This window comes from Sparus aurata, chromosome 19 (genome assembly GCF_900880675.1).
Source record: "Sparus aurata chromosome 19, fSpaAur1.1, whole genome shotgun sequence".
Taxonomy (NCBI): Eukaryota; Metazoa; Chordata; class Actinopteri; order Spariformes; family Sparidae; genus Sparus; species Sparus aurata.
Window position 1 is genome coordinate 6,061,375 of NC_044205.1, and position 23,350 is coordinate 6,084,724.

At 40.3% G+C, this 23,350-nt stretch overlaps 1 protein-coding gene across 14 annotated transcripts in view; it reads left to right on the top strand.

Annotated features, from left to right (window-relative positions):
* Positions 1 to 23,350, top strand: part of svila (supervillin a) — a 111,601-nt gene that overhangs the window by 22,075 nt on the left and 66,176 nt on the right. Inside the window, exon 1 of one of the 14 annotated variants that reach the window (XM_030398403.1) lies at positions 14,955 to 15,127. The exons of the other annotated variants lie outside the window; for them this stretch is intronic. Within the exon in view, the coding sequence (XP_030254263.1) occupies positions 15,121 to 15,127 (7 nt within the window). The 5' untranslated portion in view covers positions 14,955 to 15,120. Of the gene's footprint in view, positions 1 to 14,954; positions 15,128 to 23,350 lie in introns of those variants that run through there. 14 annotated transcript variants of the gene reach the window in all.

Below are 23,350 nucleotides of genomic sequence, written 5' to 3' on the forward strand. Positions count from 1 at the left end.
GGTCAGTGGGCCACAGTGAAATAGCTGTTTAATCACAACACAAAAGAGACAAATGTTAGCTAGTGTGCTATTTCCTGAATGTATTATTAAAGGTTATCTGGTGTTAATGGGTTGTGTCTGTTTGTCTTGCAGTAGTTTTTTTTTTTAAGACAAACAGCCAGCAGTGGAGCTGATACAGTAGATTTTGAGTCATAGGTTCCTTTGGTAAACCCACTCCTCGGCTGTTGCAGCTGTAGTCTCTCTAGAATAAAGGACCAGCAGCAGGGCTGCCCACCTTGCGGACATCCAGCCTGTTAGCTCTGCCTAGCCCAGAGACACTTTCGCAGCAAAGAGCTTCGCTGGAGAATGAGTGACACGAGAGGAGATAATGAGAGCAGCAGTAGAAGAGGTCTTTGTGTTTACCAAGGAAACTAACTCATAAAGCACATTGTCTGAAATGGAAGAAAACAGACATCCACCTTCATTTTCCCTCTTAATCAAAGGCCTTTTGGCTACCAGCCAACTGACTACCAGCCAACTGACAGCCCCCCTCCCCCAGTCAATGAAGATCTCTACTAATTAAAATGCCTTACCCAGAAACTATATCGTTTGATGTCCAAAAGTATAGATGTAGTTAAAGTCAGCTCCTCAGACATGTGCCACACATGCAGTTTTTTCTTATTGTTTACTCATTAATTTCCCAGCCATATTACTTTAACTTTCTAGCTGCACACGAGTGAACATGCAGGGACCGGACATTGAGATGGTCACATCTTGACAAGTACCTGGGAGTTCACCAGCATTGCGGATGGGATTGTTTCAGGTTTGATGCGCAACTATATGACCAATTAGTGCTTGTATCTGCTGTTTCAGACCAGCAGTGAAGTGCACAGGTCATACTGCTGACATGGTCTTCTAATTTTGTTAAACCAGCACCTCATTGGCTCTGATGGACACACTTTAGGCTGTTTATAGATGCTATAAGAGATTAGAACTCAGCAGCTGCTGTGTTGACACAATAGGCTGTGTGTTGCCAAGTACACACACACACACGCCCAAGTGCGCGCACACACACACACACACACATACAGACACACACACACAGAGGCTTGAGTGACCTAATTGTGTCAGTCAGTGATGGAGTGCACTGTGAGCTTTAGTGCAGATCCTGGTGGCATGCTCCACTCACCAACATGTTTATTTCGAACTCTGAAATTCTCACAGCAAGAAGCTACACCAGATTCTCAATCCATCCATTAGTCTATAGGTTAAGTAGGTTTGACTGTATGTTTCTAGCATTTATACTCTAATCAAATAGCAATATTCAGTGTTTCCCACAGAATGACTGCCTACCTGTGGCATGTGGTGGTGGTGGTTGTTGAGTTTTTGTATCATCATCCTCAATGATCTATGTTACTGCACGTGGCTACTTTTTCATCATTTATATTCCCTAATATTTGCCTAATAATAATAATTCCCTAATATTTGCCTAATAATTGCCTAATATATCAGGCAATTATTGACTCTGCTACACACACCTCTCTGAGTTGGACGCCAAAGTTGACAGCACCTCTTCGGATCTTTGCTGATTAGCTGGGCTTGTTGTTACAGTTGTTATGTCTGCAGATGTTCAGGTGAAACTGGCTAACGTGATTAGTAATTGTTGTATCCACTTCATGGTTCTCAGCAAGGTCATACATTTTTTTTTTTTATCACTCAGATGATCTCTGCCTCCCTTCGACATACCTCCTATATAAGTAATGTTAGCCTAATGTCCATCTACAGTTCAAAGCATGGGAGCAATGCCATGATGCAATTTGATTGTCCAACTGAGCGGGACAATCAACAATCAGCATATGCTGCAGACTCTCGATAATGTGTGCTCCGTCTCTGCATCAGTGCAGAATCTTCCACGTCCGCAGTCTACTGAATCTTATAATTGAGACATTTCCACACCTCTACAAAAAGACATCACAATTTGGATATTTTTCACAGACTTTAACCCTGAATGTTTTTTCTACATCCTGCCTTGTATGTGTTAGTGAAAGATTCCTCATTAGATCCTGATGGAGCTTGTTGCTTTCTGAGTCAGATAGACATGACTCATGCTGAAACAGGATACTCCCATAACAGCAGGACTGAATCTAACAGAGGTTGCAAATAGCCATTGCCAGTTGTTTGAGTCCAACATATTTTTAAATCACTTGACTTCATCATTTCTAATTGATGGGATTCGGCTTCAGTGTTCTGCTGTGGATGGAAACCTGGTACTCCACACAGGTCAACTCTGCCCAAATATCTGTAACATACTGTGTACTGATTCAAATATCAGACTGATGCAGCTGATTGTGTGAGGTTAAAGTGTTTGATGTTTTCAGGTGCTGTCCATCCCCCCGATGTCTAACCAGTTGGCACTATCAGTGATATCTCTGTCAGAGGTTCATGGATGAATTAAAGAGGAATCATCATAGAATCTAACTGCTCTGAGTTAACAGGTGTGCATGGACACACACCTACATCTGGTGCTGCTCATCATTGTCCCTGGTCTGATGGCATGTTTGAGCTAAGACCTTGCCTTTTATAGGAAAACATTCATACAGAAGTAGTGGGAGTGTGGGGTTGTGTGGCTCTGACAGTGTACACATGTGCACGCCCATAGACACACATTCCAACTGTGCAACCTTGATGCACAGTACAGAGCTGCTGAATACTTACCATTACATCACCTATACCAATGTATCTATTATTAATCTGATTTGCTTCAAGCACTTCCTGCTACAGGGACTCATGTCAAAGCCTGACTGGGCTAGAATACCTAAGGTCCATGAACATTACAGTGTTTATGGACATTGTCATGTCATAATGACATTGACCCTACAAACTCAGACAAAGAGCTGAAAAAGTATTTCATGTGAATATTTAGTGTTTTTTTTTAAATGGTTACCAACCAGTGTTTGGGCCTTTCTTTGCTTGTTACTGACACATTCACTCACTTTAATCTAGGGCTGACCTGAAAGCTTCGAGGCCTGATCACAGCTGTTGATCATATGCATTTAAGCTACAAGGAAATGCCGCTCTGACTCTGTTGATTTGTTGTTTAATCTCTTGTCTCCACTGGTGTGATGTGTTGCATTCGTCAGACATCTGCTGCTTGTCAATTGCATTTTTTTTCTTTTAACTTTATATTTAAATGCAAAGTTTTAAAGTTTTACAAAGACAGACAAAACACATAGGCTAAACAAACAAACCCGAACATTCAGGTCACCGGGGGAAAGAAAACACGCTGTTCCAGGAAGAAAAAAAAACAAAAAAAACACACACAATAGTATTGCTCCATGTAATATAGGGTTACAGAGATCCATAAGTGAGAGAAGGGAACTGCTCTATTCTGTTTTCTCGTTTACATACAAGAGCCATTTCAACCAATACTTCTGGCCTTTATTACGGTTCAATCTAAGAGAAAAAGTCAGCATCTCCATTTCATATATTTCTTTTACAGTGGCTGACCACTCTTCCACCGTCGGCGGCTCCCTGTTCAGCCATTTCCTTGTTATCGATTTCTTGCTGGCTGTCAGTAATATCTTAAGAAGATACTTATCCTGGAAGTTGAGATCAACTGGTAAATTACACAAGTATACAGTCTGAAAATTATACTCAATGTCAAAACCAAGAATTAAATGTATTTCTTTAACTACAACTAGCCAGTACGGCTGAATGACTGGACAACAACAAAAGATGTGACAGTGGTCAGCCATCAAATTATTACATTGCCCAGGAATGCCCAGATTCTGTTCTGCCACTCACCCTCTTGGGGTGATAAAAAACCTGATAGTATTCTTCCATGTAAATTCCCTCCATTGCCCTGAACTGGTGGTGGAGGAGTTTATTACACATATGTTTAGCCAATCGTCCTCTGTCAAAGTTGTATTTGCTTCCCTCTCCCAGTTACATTTGACATATGATGTTGAACTTTTTTTGTAAAGTTGCCGGCGTAAGTATATTCTAGAGACCACTTTCTTATGGATTTTACCTTTTATATGCATCAATGAGAATATTAATGAGGTCCAAGTCACCTTCCTTTAGGATTCTAATATTTCTATCGAAGTGATGCCTAAGTTGCAAATATCTGTAGAAATCGTTTTTGTCTAAATCATGGTTTTCCTGTAATTATTGAAAACTGTCCAGGCCAGTATCAGATGAAATTACACAATATGAAGTAATGCCTTTTCGTGTCAGTTCCTTAAATCTCATGTCAAGTTGTGCTGGTCTGAAATCCCTATCATGCTCAACCCACCTTAATAACCGTGTTTTCCTCTCTAAGTGTGAATTACAAACCTCTTTGAACCCGATATTAAGGGGGATTTTTGTAAGGTCACTTAGTTCACTTGAGTATATGGTCTTGAGGGTTTTGTCACCCAGCAGAGGTTGAAGAGGGATATCAAGCTGGTTCAACTCTAGTTCTTTCCATTTTGCATCATAATCCTCTTTACACCAGTAGACTACATACTGCAGTTGTGCTGCTTTGTAGTAGTCCTCCAAACGTGGGAGTGACATCCCTCCTTTATTTTTTTGGCAGGTATAATGTTTTATAGCGTATCCTTGGTTTCTTGTTCTGCCATATAAACCTAGAGATAGTTCAATTCCATTTGTTGAACTGTTTAGTTGGTACTTCCACAGGCAGCGATTGAAAAAGGAATAACAGTTGAGGTAGAATAATCATCTTTATAGTTTCTATTCAGCTGTACAAATCAAGTGTCCAAGTTGTTTTTAATTTTGTTTGTGATAATACCATAATTTACATCATATATGTCTTCAAAAGTCTTGGGGATATTAACACCTAGATATTTCATAGTTCTAGTTTTCCATTTAAACTTAAAGGTTTTACGTTTTTTTTCTGAGGTAAGTAATTAAAAGAGAGAATTTGAGTTTTCTCTATGTTCAGTTTGTATCCTGAATAGAAACCATATTGGTCAAGGCAGGACATTAGCTTAGGGAGACTGGTATCGGGGTCAGACAAAGTCCAAAGACCAAAATATCGTCCGCGTATAAACATGTCTTATGTTTTCTTCCCTTGAATGAAATTCCCATAATTTCCGGGTCTTCCCTGATTTTCTGAGCAAGTGGCTCTATAAATAGAGCAAACAGGATGGGGCTCAATGGACAGGCCTGCCAGTAGGGCTGCAGCTATCGATTCTTTTTGTAATCGATTAATCTAGTACTTTATCGATCGATTAATCGAGTAATCAATTGTTTTTAAACAACCAAAACAAATAATGCATAACGAAAATAATGTGGCTGTAAAATGATCAAGCATTTCTCAAAAAAACAGAGGTATTCATTCCAACTCCAACATTTGGCTCCAAAACTAAGCCCATTTATTAAGTGCCAGTGCCAATAATTAAACAACAGTACAGTTAAATCAACTTACTGTAAAACATGTATAACATGTAAAGCTGTGAATACAAACTTAAAAAGTAAAGGCCATTTGGCCTTGGTTTTGTTTTCTTCATACAACATTACAAAAAAGGATTGCACCTTCTGCAAATTACCCACCTGAGAACAAAGAATGAATATAAAATATCTAGCCAAACAGGTACACAATGTGTACAATTTATAAAAAAATACATGTAAATAAAACAATTATAAATAAATAAAATGAATAAATTATAAATAAGACTTTTTCAGTCTTCATTCCCCAAATCCATGATAATCACACTAATCCACCAATCACAAGGAGGCAAATACACTGTGTGGGAAGACTAGGGTCCTACCTACTCCACATTATATGCGTCCTCCTGGAACCAAAACTTATCCTGAACTGTCAGGAATCATTTCAATGTGACAGAGACACATTGGATTAGCCGGTGGAGGCGGTGTAATGCACTCAAACAGAGTTTATAATCACAAAACAGCCAATGTTGCACGTAATTCATGATCATGTCTGTATAAAGTGATGTTTATTTTTGCTCTTCTTCGGCGGCTGTTTCAGTGAGTTTTGGGCGCAGAGTGATGAGACATATACCGTTGAAATTTGTAGAGTCCCAGCTTTCATATGACATGCTGTATGTAGCATTAGCATGAAGTAACGTAATCGCTAACGCCGATTTTTCGGACATGCGCCATTAGCGTGTTTTTTCTAAGTGCTCCTTTAGTTGCTTGTGTCGGAATTGAGTTTCGATTAGGTGAAAATGATTATCATGAGCGTTTAGCCGAGCTTCTTCCCGTTAAGTTGGTGTGCTGCATTAATATGTTGCTACATGGTTAGCATGCTCGCATGTATAATGCAACATGCGCAGCTCGGGTTGAAGAGGTTAAAAACATCAAAGCTAAACATCATATCTAGTCAAACCGCATCACGACATCACTACAAATACAGAGCTAAATTGTGTCAGCCAGCTAAATTCAAAATGTATGACGCGCTGGTGTGCTTCCTGAACAACGGTCCGTGTGGAACAATCAGATCCCTGCGCGTATAGTGCGCGTCATAGGAATTTAACGAGGCTTCGAGGCAGAGTTTTTGCCTCGAGGAATTTTTATAATCGAGTAACTCGATGAATCGTTTCAGCCCTACCTGCCAGCATCCCCGCTCCAAAGAAATTGTACCTGAAAGACCACCACTTATTTTATTCCGGGCCACTGGTGAATTATATATGGATTAAAGACATCTTATAACTGTATCATTAAAGCCAAACCGTTGTAGAACTAAATATAAAAATTCCCACTGCACAGAGTCGAAAGCTTATGTGCGTCTATTTTTAATAAATCCTATCTGGTCCGTGTCAGGGATAATATTTTCTAGTCTGCTAACTATAATTGAGGTGAATATTTTATAGTCGGTGTTCAAAACAGAAATGGGTCTGTACGAGCTGCACTCTGTCTTATCTTTTCCTGGTTTCGGTATTACAGATATTATAGCTTGTTTCTAAGATGGTGGAGTCTCGCCCCCCTTAAGCTCATAATTAAAGCATTTTAATAACAGTGGGGTCAAGGGGTCCCTAAAAGTTTTACACCATTCTGTGGGCAGTCCGTCTCCCCCAGTTGCTTTGTTTGTTTTCAGTTTAGAAATGGCCTCATCAACCTCTGCTATTGTAATATCTGCAGTTACCCGCTTGTTTTGTTCTGTGCCAATAGATGGCAAGTCTGGAGAGTCTAGGAAATGCTTTACTGTTGCTGGTTCTGCTAATTTGGGTTGAGTGTATAAATTCCTGTAATATATTTCAAATGATTTATGTATTTCTTTTGGCTTAAAACACATCTTGTTGGTGATAGGGTCTTTTAATTTATGAATGGATCTTTCAGACTGCTTTTCTTTGTGTCCAGGCCAATATTTTTTTCTCTCGAGGCCCATTTTCATAATAAGTTTGTTTGATATATTTCAGTTTGACTTTCACCTGGTCATTGAGTTTCTTATTTAGTTCTGATTTTACAACAGATATTTGTTCCAGTAGGGCAGGATCATTAGTCTCTATATGCTTCTGCTCCAGTGAGTCTAGTTTATTAGTCAAGTCATTGAGTTGTTAAAGTTTTTCTTTTTTCTTTTGTGATGTCCACATTATAACTTTCCCGCGTAATACTGCTTTTGCAGCATCCCATAAAATACTTGGTGACACCTCTGTGTTACTGTTAAATTCTATGTAATCCCTAATTTCTTTTTTAATTAAGTCCTCAAATTGATTGTCATTTAGCAAGGAAGTATTAAGTCTCCAGATGGTATTTTTGTGTGGGATGTCCAAATGTATTTTCCTATAAACTCCCGAGTGATCTGATACATCTCTAACACCGATGTTACAATCTAGGACTCTGTGTCTGTCTGATCTAAACATAAAAAAACCCTTCTAGAATAGACTGCATGGGGGTGGGAGTAGAAGGTAAATTGTTTAACGAATGGGTGAAAGTCCCTCCATACATCAATCATACCAATCCCTTTAATCATTTTCTTAATGTACAGAGACTCAGAGTTCATTCTCTTTGTTGGGATTTTAGAATCTAGGGTGAGGTGCATCTCCCTGATGTTATCCTCCGGCGGGAGCCCCCTCTTTCTCAGATCCTCCATGGCCTCTGCTGCACTGTTATACAAGACTGGACCACCGTCAAAAAACACACAAAGCTTAGCCGGTGGCGGGGTCTGGAAACGGAGGCCCTTTTCCTTTAGAAGCTTTCTGATGGGGGCGTAAGCTCTCCTCTTCTTTTGAGTCTCTGCTGGATAGTCTTGGTCGAAGTACAACCTATGTTGGTCGAGGCGGATCTCTCCTTTTTTCCACGTGGAGCGAAGCACCAACTCCTTGGTTCTGTACTCCAGAAAATAAATCACCACCACCACCGCTGGCGTTCTGGGGTGGTTTAGGGCCCAGTGCGCGGTGACAGCGCTGTATGCCAAGTTCAGTGTCCTGAAGTGACAGCTCGGCTTTAATAAAACTTTCAATAAACTCTTGCAAGTTGCTTCCCTCTACATCCTCTGGAATCCCGAATACACAAATATTATTTCTTCGTGAGCGTGCCTCTAAATAAGTCAGCTTGGCTTGGATTTGGTCTTGATTGATCAAAGTTTGAGACAGCACATCTTTTGCCATGGCGTTCCACTCCTCCATGTCTGATACATGCTGTGCTGCCTCCTCGGCTCTGTCTCTGGTTTCTTTCAAATCGGCCACAATTTCGTTCAGTTTTTCATTAACGTCCTATTTGAAACTAGTCAAATCTCTCTTCATATCTCCGGAGAGGTTGTCACGGAAACAGCCCAATTCCACCTTCACGTCCGAGCGGATAGCCAGTATTTCTTTGTGGATGGCCCCAATGCTAGCTTGTAAGCTATCCATAGCCTCAAGTTTGTCATACACGTCTCCACCGTTTTTTCCCCGTCGTGTTTTCTTCACTTTTTTCTTGGTTCTGGGTTGGTCTGCCTTTAGTCGTTCGTGTCTTATCCCCTGACATCATAAATTTGCGATTTCAAAGGGTTGAAACAGCTCTAATCTAGGGGTTTTAGCAGACCACAGTGTTCCCCCCAGTATTTTCTGAGACTGTGGCGCCGCCATCAAAAAGCCACAAATAATGCTCAGAACAGCACCAAACTTCAGCAACATTAGAAACAGGGTCCCAGCACATATTTCAAGGCATCAAAAACTCACCACTCGGTAATCGACTCACAGGGCTTCCTCACAACGAGCCTGCAGCTGGAGAGGTGAGTTTTGTTAATCTATTCCAACAAATCCGGCAATGATATCAAATGTTTGATGCCTCGAAATATGTGCTTGGACCCTGTGTCTAATGTTGCTGAAGTTTGGTGCTGTTCTGAGCATTATTTGTGGCTTTTTGATGGCGGTTTTATATTTGGACCCATTTAGTGCAGTGTATTGTTGTTGTGCGGTCATTTCTGAGGATGCTAAAACTACGTTAGCTAGTGGTCTGCAAACTTGATCTCTCGAGAGGGAGTCTAACACAGTTTCACGGTGTGTTAGACCATGGATTAAACTTACACCGGAATAACACACCAAATTTGTGATTTGGTGTGCAAAGGCCTTGAGACTGACGGTGCAGGAAGACATCGCCTTCAGCTGTACAGAACTTTGAAGCCCCTTTTAAGTCATTGTTTTTTTTCAGCATATCACAAGAGTAATTGACTGTTCTTTGCTAGCTTGTACCTATTTATCTCATGGATCAATTAGTCGTGGATCCAGTGGCTGGACCAAGATCTTAGTTGTGCAGCGTTAGATGAGCAAAGAGAGTCAGCAGTGGTGTATAGATCCAAAATATTTTTACATTTTACTCTGTGAATTGAGGATTTATTTTGACCTAACCCAATGGAACTGTGGAAATACAAAGACTATTTTGTTGAATGTTGTTAGTTAGTTAGTTAGTTTGTCTTAGTTCAGTAAGAGAGAAAACATGGAAGTCATAAGGTCTGTGACGGTATTTAAGTCCTTTCTAGACATTTTGTGCTTTTATTATGTTTGCTTATTACACCAAAAGCTGCAGATAAATTGTGAAACTCTTCCAGCTGAAACTATGGGAGCTGTCAGACTGTCACCTCTTGGGGTACAAAGTGGTATTAGGAGACAGGATGGGCCAGGACTAACTGGTAAGCATGCTAACTTCAGTAGACATCTCTGCAACACAGTACATAGACGTCTTTGAGGTAACATCATTCCTCAACATTATTCTGGCCATGTCTTACACATTAACCTGGCAATCAGTCAAATATTTCCTTGGGAGTTAACTTAGACCAAACTATTTGTAAAAGGAGAAAACATCGCCTTATGTTGCTAGAAATGGAGCAGCAGATGAATGCCGTTGCTGCATGTCTGCTATAAAGCAGTTTTTATGTGTGTTGTAAATGACTTACTTTCAATCTTTAAATAGTTGCCATGGCTCACCCTACCTACGAATTGCAGTGGCCCAGTATATCACTGCAGTATTAACATAGTCTTTCTTGTCTGGCAGGGTGTTAGAGTGTTAGAGTCAAACCACTAAATTTGGTGTCCTCTTCAAGTAGTCCTACCCTCAAAACGTGATAATTAATTTTCGCTTGTGCACATTGAAACTTTCAGATGAGTTTAAAAAGACTGGCTCATCACATCTCATATGACACATAGGAAACGGCACCATCCATGAGGTTTCTAACATACAAAAAACTATTTGTGCGCATGTGACACTTCCGCTGCTACAACTTCATTGTGGCTAATATTTACTGCTTGTTTAGGAAGAAGGCTATGGTATTCCATTCTTGTATAGGCTTTTCCATGGAGAAGATTTTTGTACAAATATGTAGCTGACAGTATATTGATTATTACAAGATTTACTTTTTAATATCAGCGGTGTGCTGCTTTCAGTAATTTAAAAAGAAATGGTCATCAGTTGCTTTAGGTCAGCTTTGAATTCTGATATATAGCACAGCACCAGTTTAGTTAATCTCTGACCTGGAGAAAAGCTAACTGTCAAACTGAGAGGGAGAGATGCAGCGCACTCACAAATCTCCTGCAGGACGCAGAATCATGTCCGTGTCTGTGTTTGTCAGTTACAGCCAGTAGGCAATTTGAGGGGGTATGAGGGGGGATGCTGTCCCCCTTGTTAGCAAAATTACCAAAAAGCATCCCCCTTCAGTGTCCAACATAACATTTTTTTCTTACTGGCCCGCTTGGCCAGTAGATTCGAGTTTTTCCCAGCCACGAAAAAATAAAATAACTATTTAAAAAAAAAAGACTTTTTTTCAACTATTTATTGAAATTGTTCCCATTTAATTGTTTAGAGAGTCTGTCCCTGCAAAATCAGTATGATCTGGCAATGATGGCAAAAAGTAATAGGGGTTTGCGTAATAACAAGTGTTAAAATTTCTAAATTGAAAATACAACATATTTGATATTTTGAGATGTATCATTTCTCTCACTCCTATAATTCTGTGATCATTTTTCAGGTGATTGATGGTCTGAAAGCACTGTACAAACAGTACCGTTATTATTATTACGCTGTTACTGTGATGATAAATGACACTTAAATATTGAATCTGTGTCTATAATAACCACACCCTGACATGTAAATGTGACATGTGTCTTGATTCATTTAATTTAACTTAAAATATGGACAACTGACTGCATAATATATGAATCAGAAACAGAAATGCTTTACAGCAGCTCCCATTCAAAGTCAACAACGACAATGACAACAACAACGAAGCCTACTGCAACTTTACCTAACCTAACTAACCCACTTTTTTTTACCATTAAATGTTATTTTATACATTATCATATTCTGTAATGTTCTGTCACGGAGTACATCACTTCACTGCTAACAGAAAAGAAAGCAGCTCACTGCCAGTTGCAGCTTCTTATCGTGATCTGCAGTCTTTGTTAATTTTTTGTCATGATTATTATTAGTACCCATCAAAAATCACAGTTACATGTCACGATGTGGTTATTATGGACATATTCAATATTTAACTGTCATGTATCATCACAGTAACAGCATTACATACATTAGCAGCTGTAAACACATAAAAACATTATAAAACACATCATGTGGTCCCCTTTAAAACGCTGGGTGCAGGTGTATATTTTGGTAAATAACTGCCGGTTCCAAATAAATGCAGAGTCTAATTTATTTTGAAAAAATATCAAGTGACCACTGACACTGCATGTTTTTCTTCTTCGCCTTTTTCACGTGTTGTGCCCAGAAGGATGCCAGAGAATTCACAGAGAAGCTGGCGAAGTTTGTGACATTTTCATCCCGGATTTTTGTGAGGAGGGAATTAAACGCCTGTCCCAAATAAACGCCTGGTCTGTTAAGTGGTTGAAACAAATAAACGCCTGGCTATTATTTGGTATTTGACGGTAGTTCCCGCATCATCAGCACGAGCTGAACAATAAATCCTACACAGCAAGAGAGGCGGGACTTAAGGCAGAACAGCCAATCATCAGCCGGTCAGTCCCAAAGCCGGTGTCATGTTTGAAGCAGCAACAGGAGAGGGAGGGGGAGAGGAAGCAGCTGCAGCGAGCGCTAGGGGTGGGCGATACTGCAAATTTTGGTATCGATCCGATACCAAGTAATTACAGTGCCAGTATTGCCAATACCGATACTGTTTGATTTTGTACTTTTGCCTTTATTGAGTTGATCATGATTATGATAGTAATAAAACACAGGACAAAGATTTTAGCCAATAAGAAAATAATATTTAACATAATTAAATCTATAACCTATCTGCATGAAGCCTAAATAGGAATACTAATGTTCCTTCAACAGCTACAAAAGAGTAATTATACTCTGCCATATTCATACTTCAGGTATGAGGTAGGCTATATATCTAAATATAAGCATATATTTTTGAGTTCCTCAGTGAACCTGAGTGAGCAGAGTGAGAGAGGTGGAGAGGAGCACTGCACATAAGAGAGACGCTGCGCTCACACAAACTCTGTGAAGAAAAACGAGTGATTTGCTGAACTTATAGAAGAGAAACTACAACAAAAATATCGATCTCATCACGCTAGTATCGATCTGATACCAGTACTCACCTTGGTATCGATACTATCGATATTTGGATCGATCTGCCCACCCCTAGCGAGCGCAGACACAGAGGGGCCAGAGAAACTGGCTGTAGTGAGGCGTTTGTGCAAAACTGCGGATAAACGGCAGAAAAAGTGTGGGTGTTGAACCCTCTCACCGGTAAAAGTGTGGGTGTTAAAACACCCACGTCCCCCACGGATGCGACGCCCCTGTCCGCGGTCAGCCTTCGCCGGAAAAACTGCAGACACACTTCACAATACATTATGCCGTCACGGTGGTTCAGCCAGGTATACTGATCCCTCCACCTCGGGAGAAATCCCCTTTTCCTCCTGTTGGACTCATAGCACTCCTTCGCCGACATTTTTCCGAATCACTTAACCGCCGTCACTCTGAGCATTTCCCGCATGCATTCTAGCGAATCACGATTGTCGTACGGGCAGTTACTGGCCAATCACTGTAATCAGTGTAATCAGCGATTGGTCTGGGCCAGTGACTGACCAATCGACATGCCCTGCACCTACTTTTACTGGCCCCGGGCCAGCGGGCCATGAGTTATGTCGAACCCTGCCCTTGTTAACCTGCCATCAGTCCCCATCCGCTAGTAGCAGATAGTGTGTTACAAATCACAAGCGGTCGCGATCAGCTCCAACGCACAGTTAAGTCAAGCCGAGCAAGGCTGCTTTGCGATCCGGCTGCCCGGTTTATTTTTGACGGAAGCTGCAACAAGCTGCACAGCGCAGATAGTGCCAACCAGAAGACACAGGAAAGACATAGAGCATCAGGTCAATTTTCAAAATAAAACACCATGTGCAGACTCCCAATTGTATAAAAACGAAATAATGACCAGATCAATAAACGCTTGCTATTAATGTTCTATAACCAGAATGTTACTTTTTGTTAGCATTTTAAGTGTGTCTGTTCAGAACATGGTGGCTTATGTTATGTTGCCAGTTGTCATTTTTGTGCTGGTTTATAGTTTAACAGTTATAGTTTAAAAAGCACTCTGTTGGACAAACTACGTATTTACGCCAATTTTTAATTACCCCAAGCATGTTTTCCTGCATTATACTTTTTAAATATAAGGTTTTAAAATCTTATAAATCAGCTGGTAAATCGATATAGCCAAATACCAATAAATCAGTCGGGCCCTGCTATTTTGCACAATGTTCAATGTGTGTCCTTCCAGGAATTTAGACGCTAAAAAATTCCAAGGGCTCATGTGAGTCATGTAATTTAAAATGACCCTGCTTGTAGTGTATTGTGAGAAACATGAGAAAACCCTGCCTGAATAAACTGCATACAATTTAAAGGTGTATTTACTCATTACTTTAATACAGTTATACAAAGACAAGTGTAGTAGGGAGAGAAGGAAGATAACTGGATAAAATGGAATTGTAGAATTAGAAATGTCACGTTATGGTTAAGGCGACCTGCAATGTCCTTTGGGAGGTGTACATAGGTGTGTCGGGGCAGGGTGGTGCTCCCGTTGGACCATCCCCCTCGTTAAAAATTGACAAATCACCTACTGGTTACAGCTATTGCTTTTCAGACTTGTGGGAAAGTAGTTCCCTCAGCCTCTGAGCAGTTGCTTTGCCTGATTTACTGTCCCTCTGTTTGACTCATCAGGGCTGCTGGAAAGAGTCAAAAGGAATTCCCTCCCTATCTCTGCCGGGTGACTCCTTCCAACCCGCTCCCACCTCTTCACCCTCATTCCTCATTGGAGCTCATTAGGACCAGTTCCCAGTTCTATTCATTGCTGCCACAATGTCCGTTAGCGCTGTCAGACAGACTCCAGGTGTACACGGCTGTCAGCCATGAATCATTGGCTGGGGTCCTGGTGACCCACTCCCAGATGCCAGGCTGACTCTGAGTGTGCCTGTTGCTGCCTGAGCAGCCAACTCTTGTGTCACCGCCAATCCCACCCTGTGGTTTTGTGGGCTGTGGTTACTGGTGAGCCGCCAGTCGCTTCCAGTCTAGTCATGTGACTCCTAGTCCTTCCAGTCCTGCTCTCTGGCAGTCTCACTCTTTCTCTGTCCTGTTCTTCTCTACTAATCCTTGCTATCTCTCTCCTCCTTCCTATTGATTCTGATGTTGGATACTGACTTTTACTGGAGATAATCTATTCTACAAGTAACAACTGAAAGCAGAGGAGCTATGAAAGGTACAGTTCCTTGTTCATACATCATCTAATCTGTCGTACCCTCTGTTTTGACCATTTTGTCTTGCTTCAGATGTACGGTTGCACTCACCGCCCTCTGCAGTGGATGCATCTGCTTATAAATGTGCTCTGAGGGCCTATTTATCCACCAGGACCCTGGGTGGCAGGCTTTTGTGGAAGAGGGCATCTGGTTTGTGTAACAGCAGTTTTGTCTTCCGTTGAATAGACATGTAGGTCATGGCTGTGTAGGATGATATAGGTGAGAACTGGAAAGGCTAAAAGCTACAGCCCCTCTACCCCCTCAGCTGTCCCCTGGAGCTGTCATCAATGGTAGCTGTCAAGATAAGGTGCCCTCACACTATGAACACAGCATTGACTTTCCGGGGAAGAAAAAATAAGCAAAAAAAGTACTTCTCTTCTCTTCCTTCACTGTCTTTATTGCTGGTGCTGTGCCCTCTTTTACTCATCATTTATTTTTTCCCTCTTTCTTTCCTCCACTAACCTCCTTATCTGCCCTTTCTGAAGCCCTTATCGGCTACTGCTCTGTCTATTTGTGCCTGGAAAATGACACCTCCAAATCTTGTCTAAAGGGTGCTCTGGGGTAAACTTTGCCTTAGGCCTTGTCTTGTGTATGCTGATGTGCACTGCATCTGATGCGTAAAAGATGAGTTTGTGGATTGTTTGGTAAGAGGAGGAAACTTTTAAAACCAGCTCAATACATCTGGAAGCTTACATTGTTGTCTGGAAGACAAAACTTTGTTGATCTGAGTTGAGTTGGGGTACTAATGGGAGTGAAAGAGCTGCAAAGTCAAGTTGAGGGCTTTGCTTAGCTGTGCCTTTTGCTTCTAAGGATGTGATTAACAAAACAAGATTGCCTTTCTCACGTTCATAGAGAGGCTTTTTAAAATGGTTGTTTTACGGTTTGACATAGATGGTTTTTAAAGAGGAGTAAAGGAATCCATCTGTCTCCTCTGGCCAAGAAGTTTACATTGTTGTCCTCAAAGGAATGATTTTTCTCCTTCACACGTAAGTGGACAGCAGAGTCTTGACCTGAGGAGTTGACGCTCCTGTTCAAAGATGGTCGTTCCAGTTTGACCCACAGAAGGGCTGACTTACAACATTACTTATTACCCATCTACAATGCAGTACTGAGTTCTCTCCCCAGACAGCTTAACAACCATTCCCACCTGGGCTCACCTAGCGCTAGCAACCCACATGAAGGCCGGTTAAGTCAACGATTCACAAGTGTCCCTAACGACTCTGAAACTAACCCAGAGATTGCACAGATTACACATCCCCCCCAAAAAAATCTATTTTGGGGATTTTTGAGTGTTCTATTTTGAAAATTAACCAGATGTTATGGGTGTCCCTAACGACTCTGTAAGGATACTCCCTTGCAGAGTTTGGAAGCCTGCATCTCCCGTCCTGTTAGTTTTAACTAAAGAAGCCTCGTGGATGAGAGGTGAAAGGTCTTCAAGAAACCAAAACCACTGAAGTCCACTTGTCTACGATACGGCACTTAGAATTACCATGACCTGGATGACTGAGAACCTTCATCAACAATTTATCCCATAAATGAGGCATGGGAAATATTTTAATGAAGGAACTGTCAAATGTTTGGGCACTTCTGTACAAAAAAATCCTTTGGTGATTATCAATTCCTCTGATGATTATAAATGACCTGTAATAGCGAAAGAGATCATCAGCGGCAAGACTGTCATTTTTATATAGTTATTATTAATGCTTGTGCTCAGGTCCGATCACATCTATCACATATAAAATCACATATAGATACATTAACTCGTTGCGATCCATCCTGCTGTCTCTCCGTCACTAGCTTCCAAAATAAATTGCAAGTCTCACCAACACGCACAAAGATCTTTATAACAGCAGGTGCTGGTGTCGTACCGCTTTTGTCCAAAGGGGCAGCTAGAATAAACAAAAATTGAAAATTCCTCGTCGTTTCTTTAAAAACAGAGTTTTAGCATCATGAAACATGTCCATCCCAAAGTCTACCGAGCATTTTACTATCCTTAACCCATAAATCTACTTCTGCTATTGATCCCAGTCATATGAGATGGATTTGTTTCTTTTGTCTTTGTCTCTCCAACCTGTTCTTGTGTGTCTGTTCTCATTCTCCATCTTTTATTTCCTTTCACAACACTTTAAACAGACTTTTATTTATTGGTGCTGGTGGTTCAGGCTCAGTGCCTAGTTTGAATGATGTCTCCTGCTGCTGGATGGTTTCAGGGCTGAACGGTCTTAGTCTGGTCTGTTCTGTCCGAAGAGTCATCCCCCGTTCATGAGCTCTGCATGTTATACAGAACATTCCTTTTTAAACAAAGCTGCTGAGTCTGAGTTTGCCTGCATGGCTGACCCTCATCAAAGGCAGTAAGGGAGAGGAGGGGGTTTATTAGTACACATATTTCCAGTTTTTCTGCATCTCGAGACATTGTTGTGGTCTATCTGTAACTGTTTATGGAAAAACAGGAGTCAAGGTTTTTTTGCCCTCAGTTTTGTGTGTTTTGCTGACAGTTCAGTACAGTCGGGGCATGTTAACAATCAACATTCAGCTCTCATCTAACAAGGGGCTGAATTGAAATCACATTTACTCTTACATTTCTCTGCTGGCTTTGGAAGAACTAATGTTTCTGCCCTGCTAATTAGCTCTGGAGTGGCCGAACCCCATCGCTTTTAAAGTTTTTTCAAAATACAAAGAGCCTGCTGAAGAACCTCAGAGATTGACCCTGTTCCCAGACCTGCTTTCTGAACCAGCTGAAAAAAAATCACAAATAAATTGTTAGGGTTTCACACTGCCATAAACAAATTAGTCGGTTTGATAGATTGGAGAATAAAGTGGTGTGAGGACTTGGAAAGCCAGGAAAGGAGAAGGGATTAGGGGATCATTGTGGTTGTACTTAGTACACAACACTAGATGGAGCTCTTTGCCGTGGAGCTCCAAACCAGAATGAAAGTCAGTTTTTGTTCATGATGATAGTGAGAAAATGACAATTCAAATGATTCTGTAGCCAATTTTTCTAATAAACTATGATCCTCAAAAACATGTAATTAAAGATCTCTGCCTTTTGCTTTTATGTCTCCCTCGCTCCCCTTTTTCCTCCGACTGGCAGTGTCCCTGTGCCCTCACTTTGCCCAGTGTGTCCTTTGTTCATTGGCCAGCTGAAACAGCCTTGTCCTTATTTTTGGGTCTCTGTGTGTGTTCGATTCCCTTCCTTCCTGTCCACCTGTCCGGTGCCTTTCTCCACTGTGCTTTTGAACCTCTGACGAATCATCAGCATGATGAATGAGACATTGAGACACATTGTTTAAAACCCCAGTAGTGGATGGAATACATCACATGTAGGTAAGGCTGTGCTATATGGCCTTAAAATAACATCACGATGCATAATGTATATCTCGCTATTTTGAAATCTTCTCAAAAGGATGAATGATAGGACAAGGTGACAAAATCAGATATCACAATTTTTTTGACCAAATGCCTCTATTGATATTTTGACATATATGACATATTTTTATATATTTTTAACAGTGAAGGGATCACTGTTACTTTCAAAAACACAGTAAGATTTTTGATGAATTATATTAAGTAATGTGGATATAATGACTAAATGACACAATACTAACACAATAAGATTTGTGTTAATACTACTGGATACATCTGAATATTGTACAAAGAAAATTCTGCTCTATGTGACCTAATTCCTTGATTTCAAATGCCATTTCAAAACATTTGTACAGACATTCTTGTTCTAGTACAAGTGTATTAGAACATGTTGAACAGTCTGGTATGTTAAGACAGTAACATCACTTAACAGTAATGCAGCCTTTTAAACCAGAAAAAGACATGTCATGCTGTAAAGATATCCTAAATCTTTGAAGATATAAAGCTATTTAATAACGATAATTTTGTAATATTGATATATTGCTCAGCCAGCTCTGTTACAGCTCTCTGTATCCCTGTGACTTGATACAAGCTGCAAAGTATTTTCAGTTTTCCCCGTTAAGTCAATGTTTTACAGACTAAGATTACAAAAACAGTAGATTATAGTTTATGTTAAAAATCAATGAATGAAATAATCTATTCTATCTACAGAGATTCATCAGTGTTGGAACTTCTAGACTACTTTTTAAATTTAGCCAATAAACAATGTCACAATTTGATTAATTACAATCCATTATGTAATTCGTGGTCTTTTTTCTGAATTTGAAACACTCTGTAGACTATAGCCAGACTTGAAACAGTCTATGATTTTTTTCTATTTATCCCACTAAAACACATTTATGATAGCATATCAGCCATTCTTTTAACTGTAATCAGTAAAGGAAAGCGACATTAAGTAAATTTGTCTAATCAGCATAGCCATCTAGTTGGCTACATTGTTCCTTTAGTTTGTCACAAGTATCTGCTAGTCAGTGTGGTTATGTAGAGAACATTAAATACCACAATCTGTTCAATTGTGGACACCCTCACTATTGATAACGATCCATTATTATTATTTTTTTTTAAATTAAGGACACCACTACCCAAGTAGCTCAGTTTATTTTAGTTTGTTTAACAGCTCAATTTCCACCCGATGTATTATTTTTAACTTATTTTATATAGATGCATTCATTGAGTCATTTGTAAAGCTGTAATGAGAAAATAACTGCCATTGTAGGCCTTAAACACCTCATCAGTTATCACATTCTTAATTGATTAACATTTCTATGATGGACTCCTCACTTCAGCACTACCTAAACGTGTGTTGCAACACAACCATGTGTATAGTTTGTAAATAAATGCGGAAAGTTATTTTAATGCATGTGATTCAATGATCTCTAGCTTTTAAACAAGACTCTGAGGTCATTTTGCTTCATCTTGGCTTCCCAATGCCCTCAACTTGATTGGCTTCATGACTGCCATTTGTCACTTTTGTCAGTGGATTGATCTGGCCTGGTGCTCACAAGGTGGGAAAGCACCGTTCTAAATTTATCAGCCAGCCGCCCACCCCGGGTTCATGCCTGTCGTGGATCTAGCCACACATGTGCCTCTAAAGGAGTGTTGTAGATAGAAAATGGGTGGGGGGGTGGCGAGTGTTGGCTGGCAGTGCTTGAAAACCAGTCTATCTTTATGTCCCAGTAGTCATGCCTCCAGAGCTCTGACCTTCTCAGGGACAGTGGAACCAGTAGAAACAGTGAAGTCTTTTAGCTAACTTTTTACTGTACCCACCAGAAAGGCTTCAAGCTTTTTTTTGTTTTTTTTGTTTAAAGAGTCAATGGCTCTTTGAGACAATAACCTACGATAAAAAGGTATGTGGCTTTCAATTGGTGATTGACTACAAGATTAGTTGTGTGTCAGAGTTGCTCAATGACTTTGAGTGAAGCATTGTACTTCAGTGTACTTTTTGTTAATGGTTTTATCAATTTGATTAACATTTTGATGGTTTTAGGATTGATTTTAGTGATTTTAAATGTACTTTTTTGAGAATGTGTTTCCATTCTGGATTATGGTAATAATTAGAGTACAGTCTGGTTAATTTAGCCCCCTCTGATGCTACTTTTAGATCAATGTCAGATTCTCCATTTTGACCTAGAAGCAGCTCGGCACCAAATTAGAGCAAACTGAACATGTGTTGGGGATCCATCACATGATAAGATTGTTCTCTTAAAATGTGTAGTTCTTTCCAAACTCTGGACTGGAAGTGGTCCATTGGAAATTCATACCTCCATCAGTGCATTTATCCATGGATATGTGAGTTGAGGCATAGTCTAAGTGAGCTTTGGATTTTGGGACTGCTGAGCTCCACCATGTGTGATTAATTCAGTGGTGAGTGACCGGCTGGATAGACCACAGTTGTTCATTGTACTGCACCTGCTCTCTCTCTGTCAGGATACACAGACGTAAATAGAGTGCTGCCTAACAGGGTAACACACACACGCACACACACACATGCGCACACACATGCACACACACGCACACGCCAATCATTTCACTCGAGTTTTTCTACTGATACAAGACCCGTCTTAAATAGTTACTCATACACTCTTTGTCTTATCTTATAGTTAACACCCAACAATCTAAATGCATGTTATAATTGAGCCTCTGCCTTCACTTCATAACTGAAGATTTATTCAGATGCTGCTGTATGCACCATTTAATCATGATGCTCTGAGTAATAGGTTTATTTTAACTTTTACTTAATTGACTGAGGTCTGATCTGATTTCCGGCTCTGGGTCAGTGCAAGCAGAGTGGAGATGTTGTGACTGTCTTGTGTTACACATTGTAAGTGGTTGACTGCCACTCTGGGTGTGTCACCGTCACTTTTCTCAGCTGTTTGTCATGGTGTCAGACTGCCGTGGGGGTAATCGCTGTGATTTGACTGGCTCAGGACTGGAGCAACTGATCTCAAACTGGGGTTGAGAGGAAGTGCAGTGTGTTCATGTGTCATCATGAGTATCAATGTATCATTGTTGTGTCTGGGTCCAGATAATAATTCAGAGAGAAACCAAGTGTTTTATTTTCCTTTGAGGGGAGTTGAGCTCTGGCTCTGATGGCTTATTCACCTGTCAAGATGACAAGAGAGTTACTCCTTGTAGGTTTACCAGCCGCTGCTCTATTACTACAGGGTCAATCTAACCCAGTGTGTTTTCACAGAACACTGACAACAGAGTGTGTGTGAATTAATGTCTCACTGCTAGAAGCACCATGACTGAACATGCCTCATACTGCTGTTCAGTGACTTATTTTAGCCTGGATGTCCTCTTGTCAACAGCCAGGTTGACCAAACACAGGGTGAACAAGTTAAATAGGGCCTAGATTGACCTAAGACTTACATTTGTTTGCTGTTCTGTTACCATAGTTGGACACAGCACAATGTGTCTCAACAGGATGTGAAGTCCACTGCAGAACAATCTAAACTGAGTTAATTCAATCCGTTTTGCCTGTATCATCATGTAGCAAGATAGTGTAAGATTCGCATGTGATACTCAGCTCACAAAAAAAATAATTATTGAACAATCTGTTGATCAATTTTTAAATTCATTTTGGATGAACACAACATCAGAAAAGGGAAAATGCCCATTTTAATTTTGCAGAATTGCAGATGACGTTTTCGAATTCCATGTCCAACAATGTTGGAAATCCACCTGCGTAAAGTTGGAAACTGCCATGTACCCTGAAAGCCCCTGGTTTAATGTCTGGTTTGTGGTAATTTGATTGAATTCAATTAAATATCCTCATTATTTACCATTTGAAGTGCTGTATTTCAGCTGACATAGTTATTTAATGGTGCTTTTCCAAGAGCCACTTTTTTTTTTGTTAAAGCAGTATTTCTAGTTGTTTTGTATTTCCCGTACTTGTGAGCAGGGTTGTAAGCTGTGAGCACAGTGTGCCTTTTTATACCATTATATAGAGTGTCATAAAAAGTCCCCCAAAGCCTGTCTGTCTGTATGTATGTCGAGAAGTCTCGAAGTAACAAGTTATTAAATAAATGTAGTTGAGTAATAAGTACAATATTTGCCTCCATTATTTATTTTTGTGGAGGAATAAAGTAGCAGAAAATGGAAATACCTAAGGACAGTTTTTATGTGGTTGTACTTTACTTAAATACGGTACAATGCTTAGTTAGATTCTGTCACTGTCAGACACAGAGCAACAAAAGCATGCATTTAAGTCCAAATATGCTTTTAGCTCTGTGTTACCCTCAACCAAGGAAAATATCTGGCACTAAAGCTGTAAAACTCTCCACTATGATCACCAGCTAGTTCTCACTTTGCTGTTTGAGGCTAAGCCGGAAGTGCACAGTGAGTTTTTCGGATGTTTTTAGATAAGGCAGCTGGAAAAGGATTTGATGCATTGGGTTTAATTAAACTACAAAGCTGTGGGCTGTAAAACTAAAAAAATTAGCTGAAAGATGCTGAAACTCATCAGCAAAGCTGAAGGAGGATATTGGGTCATTTTGACCCTGCTGACCAACAGTCCCAAACCTAAGACATTCAATTACATTGGTACAATATGAAACAGAGAAAATAAAGGCATTATCATAATGTATATAGCACTGGTTGAGTCAGTAAACAAGTGTTACGGTTTGAGTGATGACTTGCCTGTCTACCATAACTTGATTTTGGTCATTCTGTCTGAAGCCAGGTAAGGGTGAATTGTCCTTGTGTGCAGACTCACATGAAACTACCTCAGGCTTTATGTAGCCCCCACAGTCTTGCAGAAG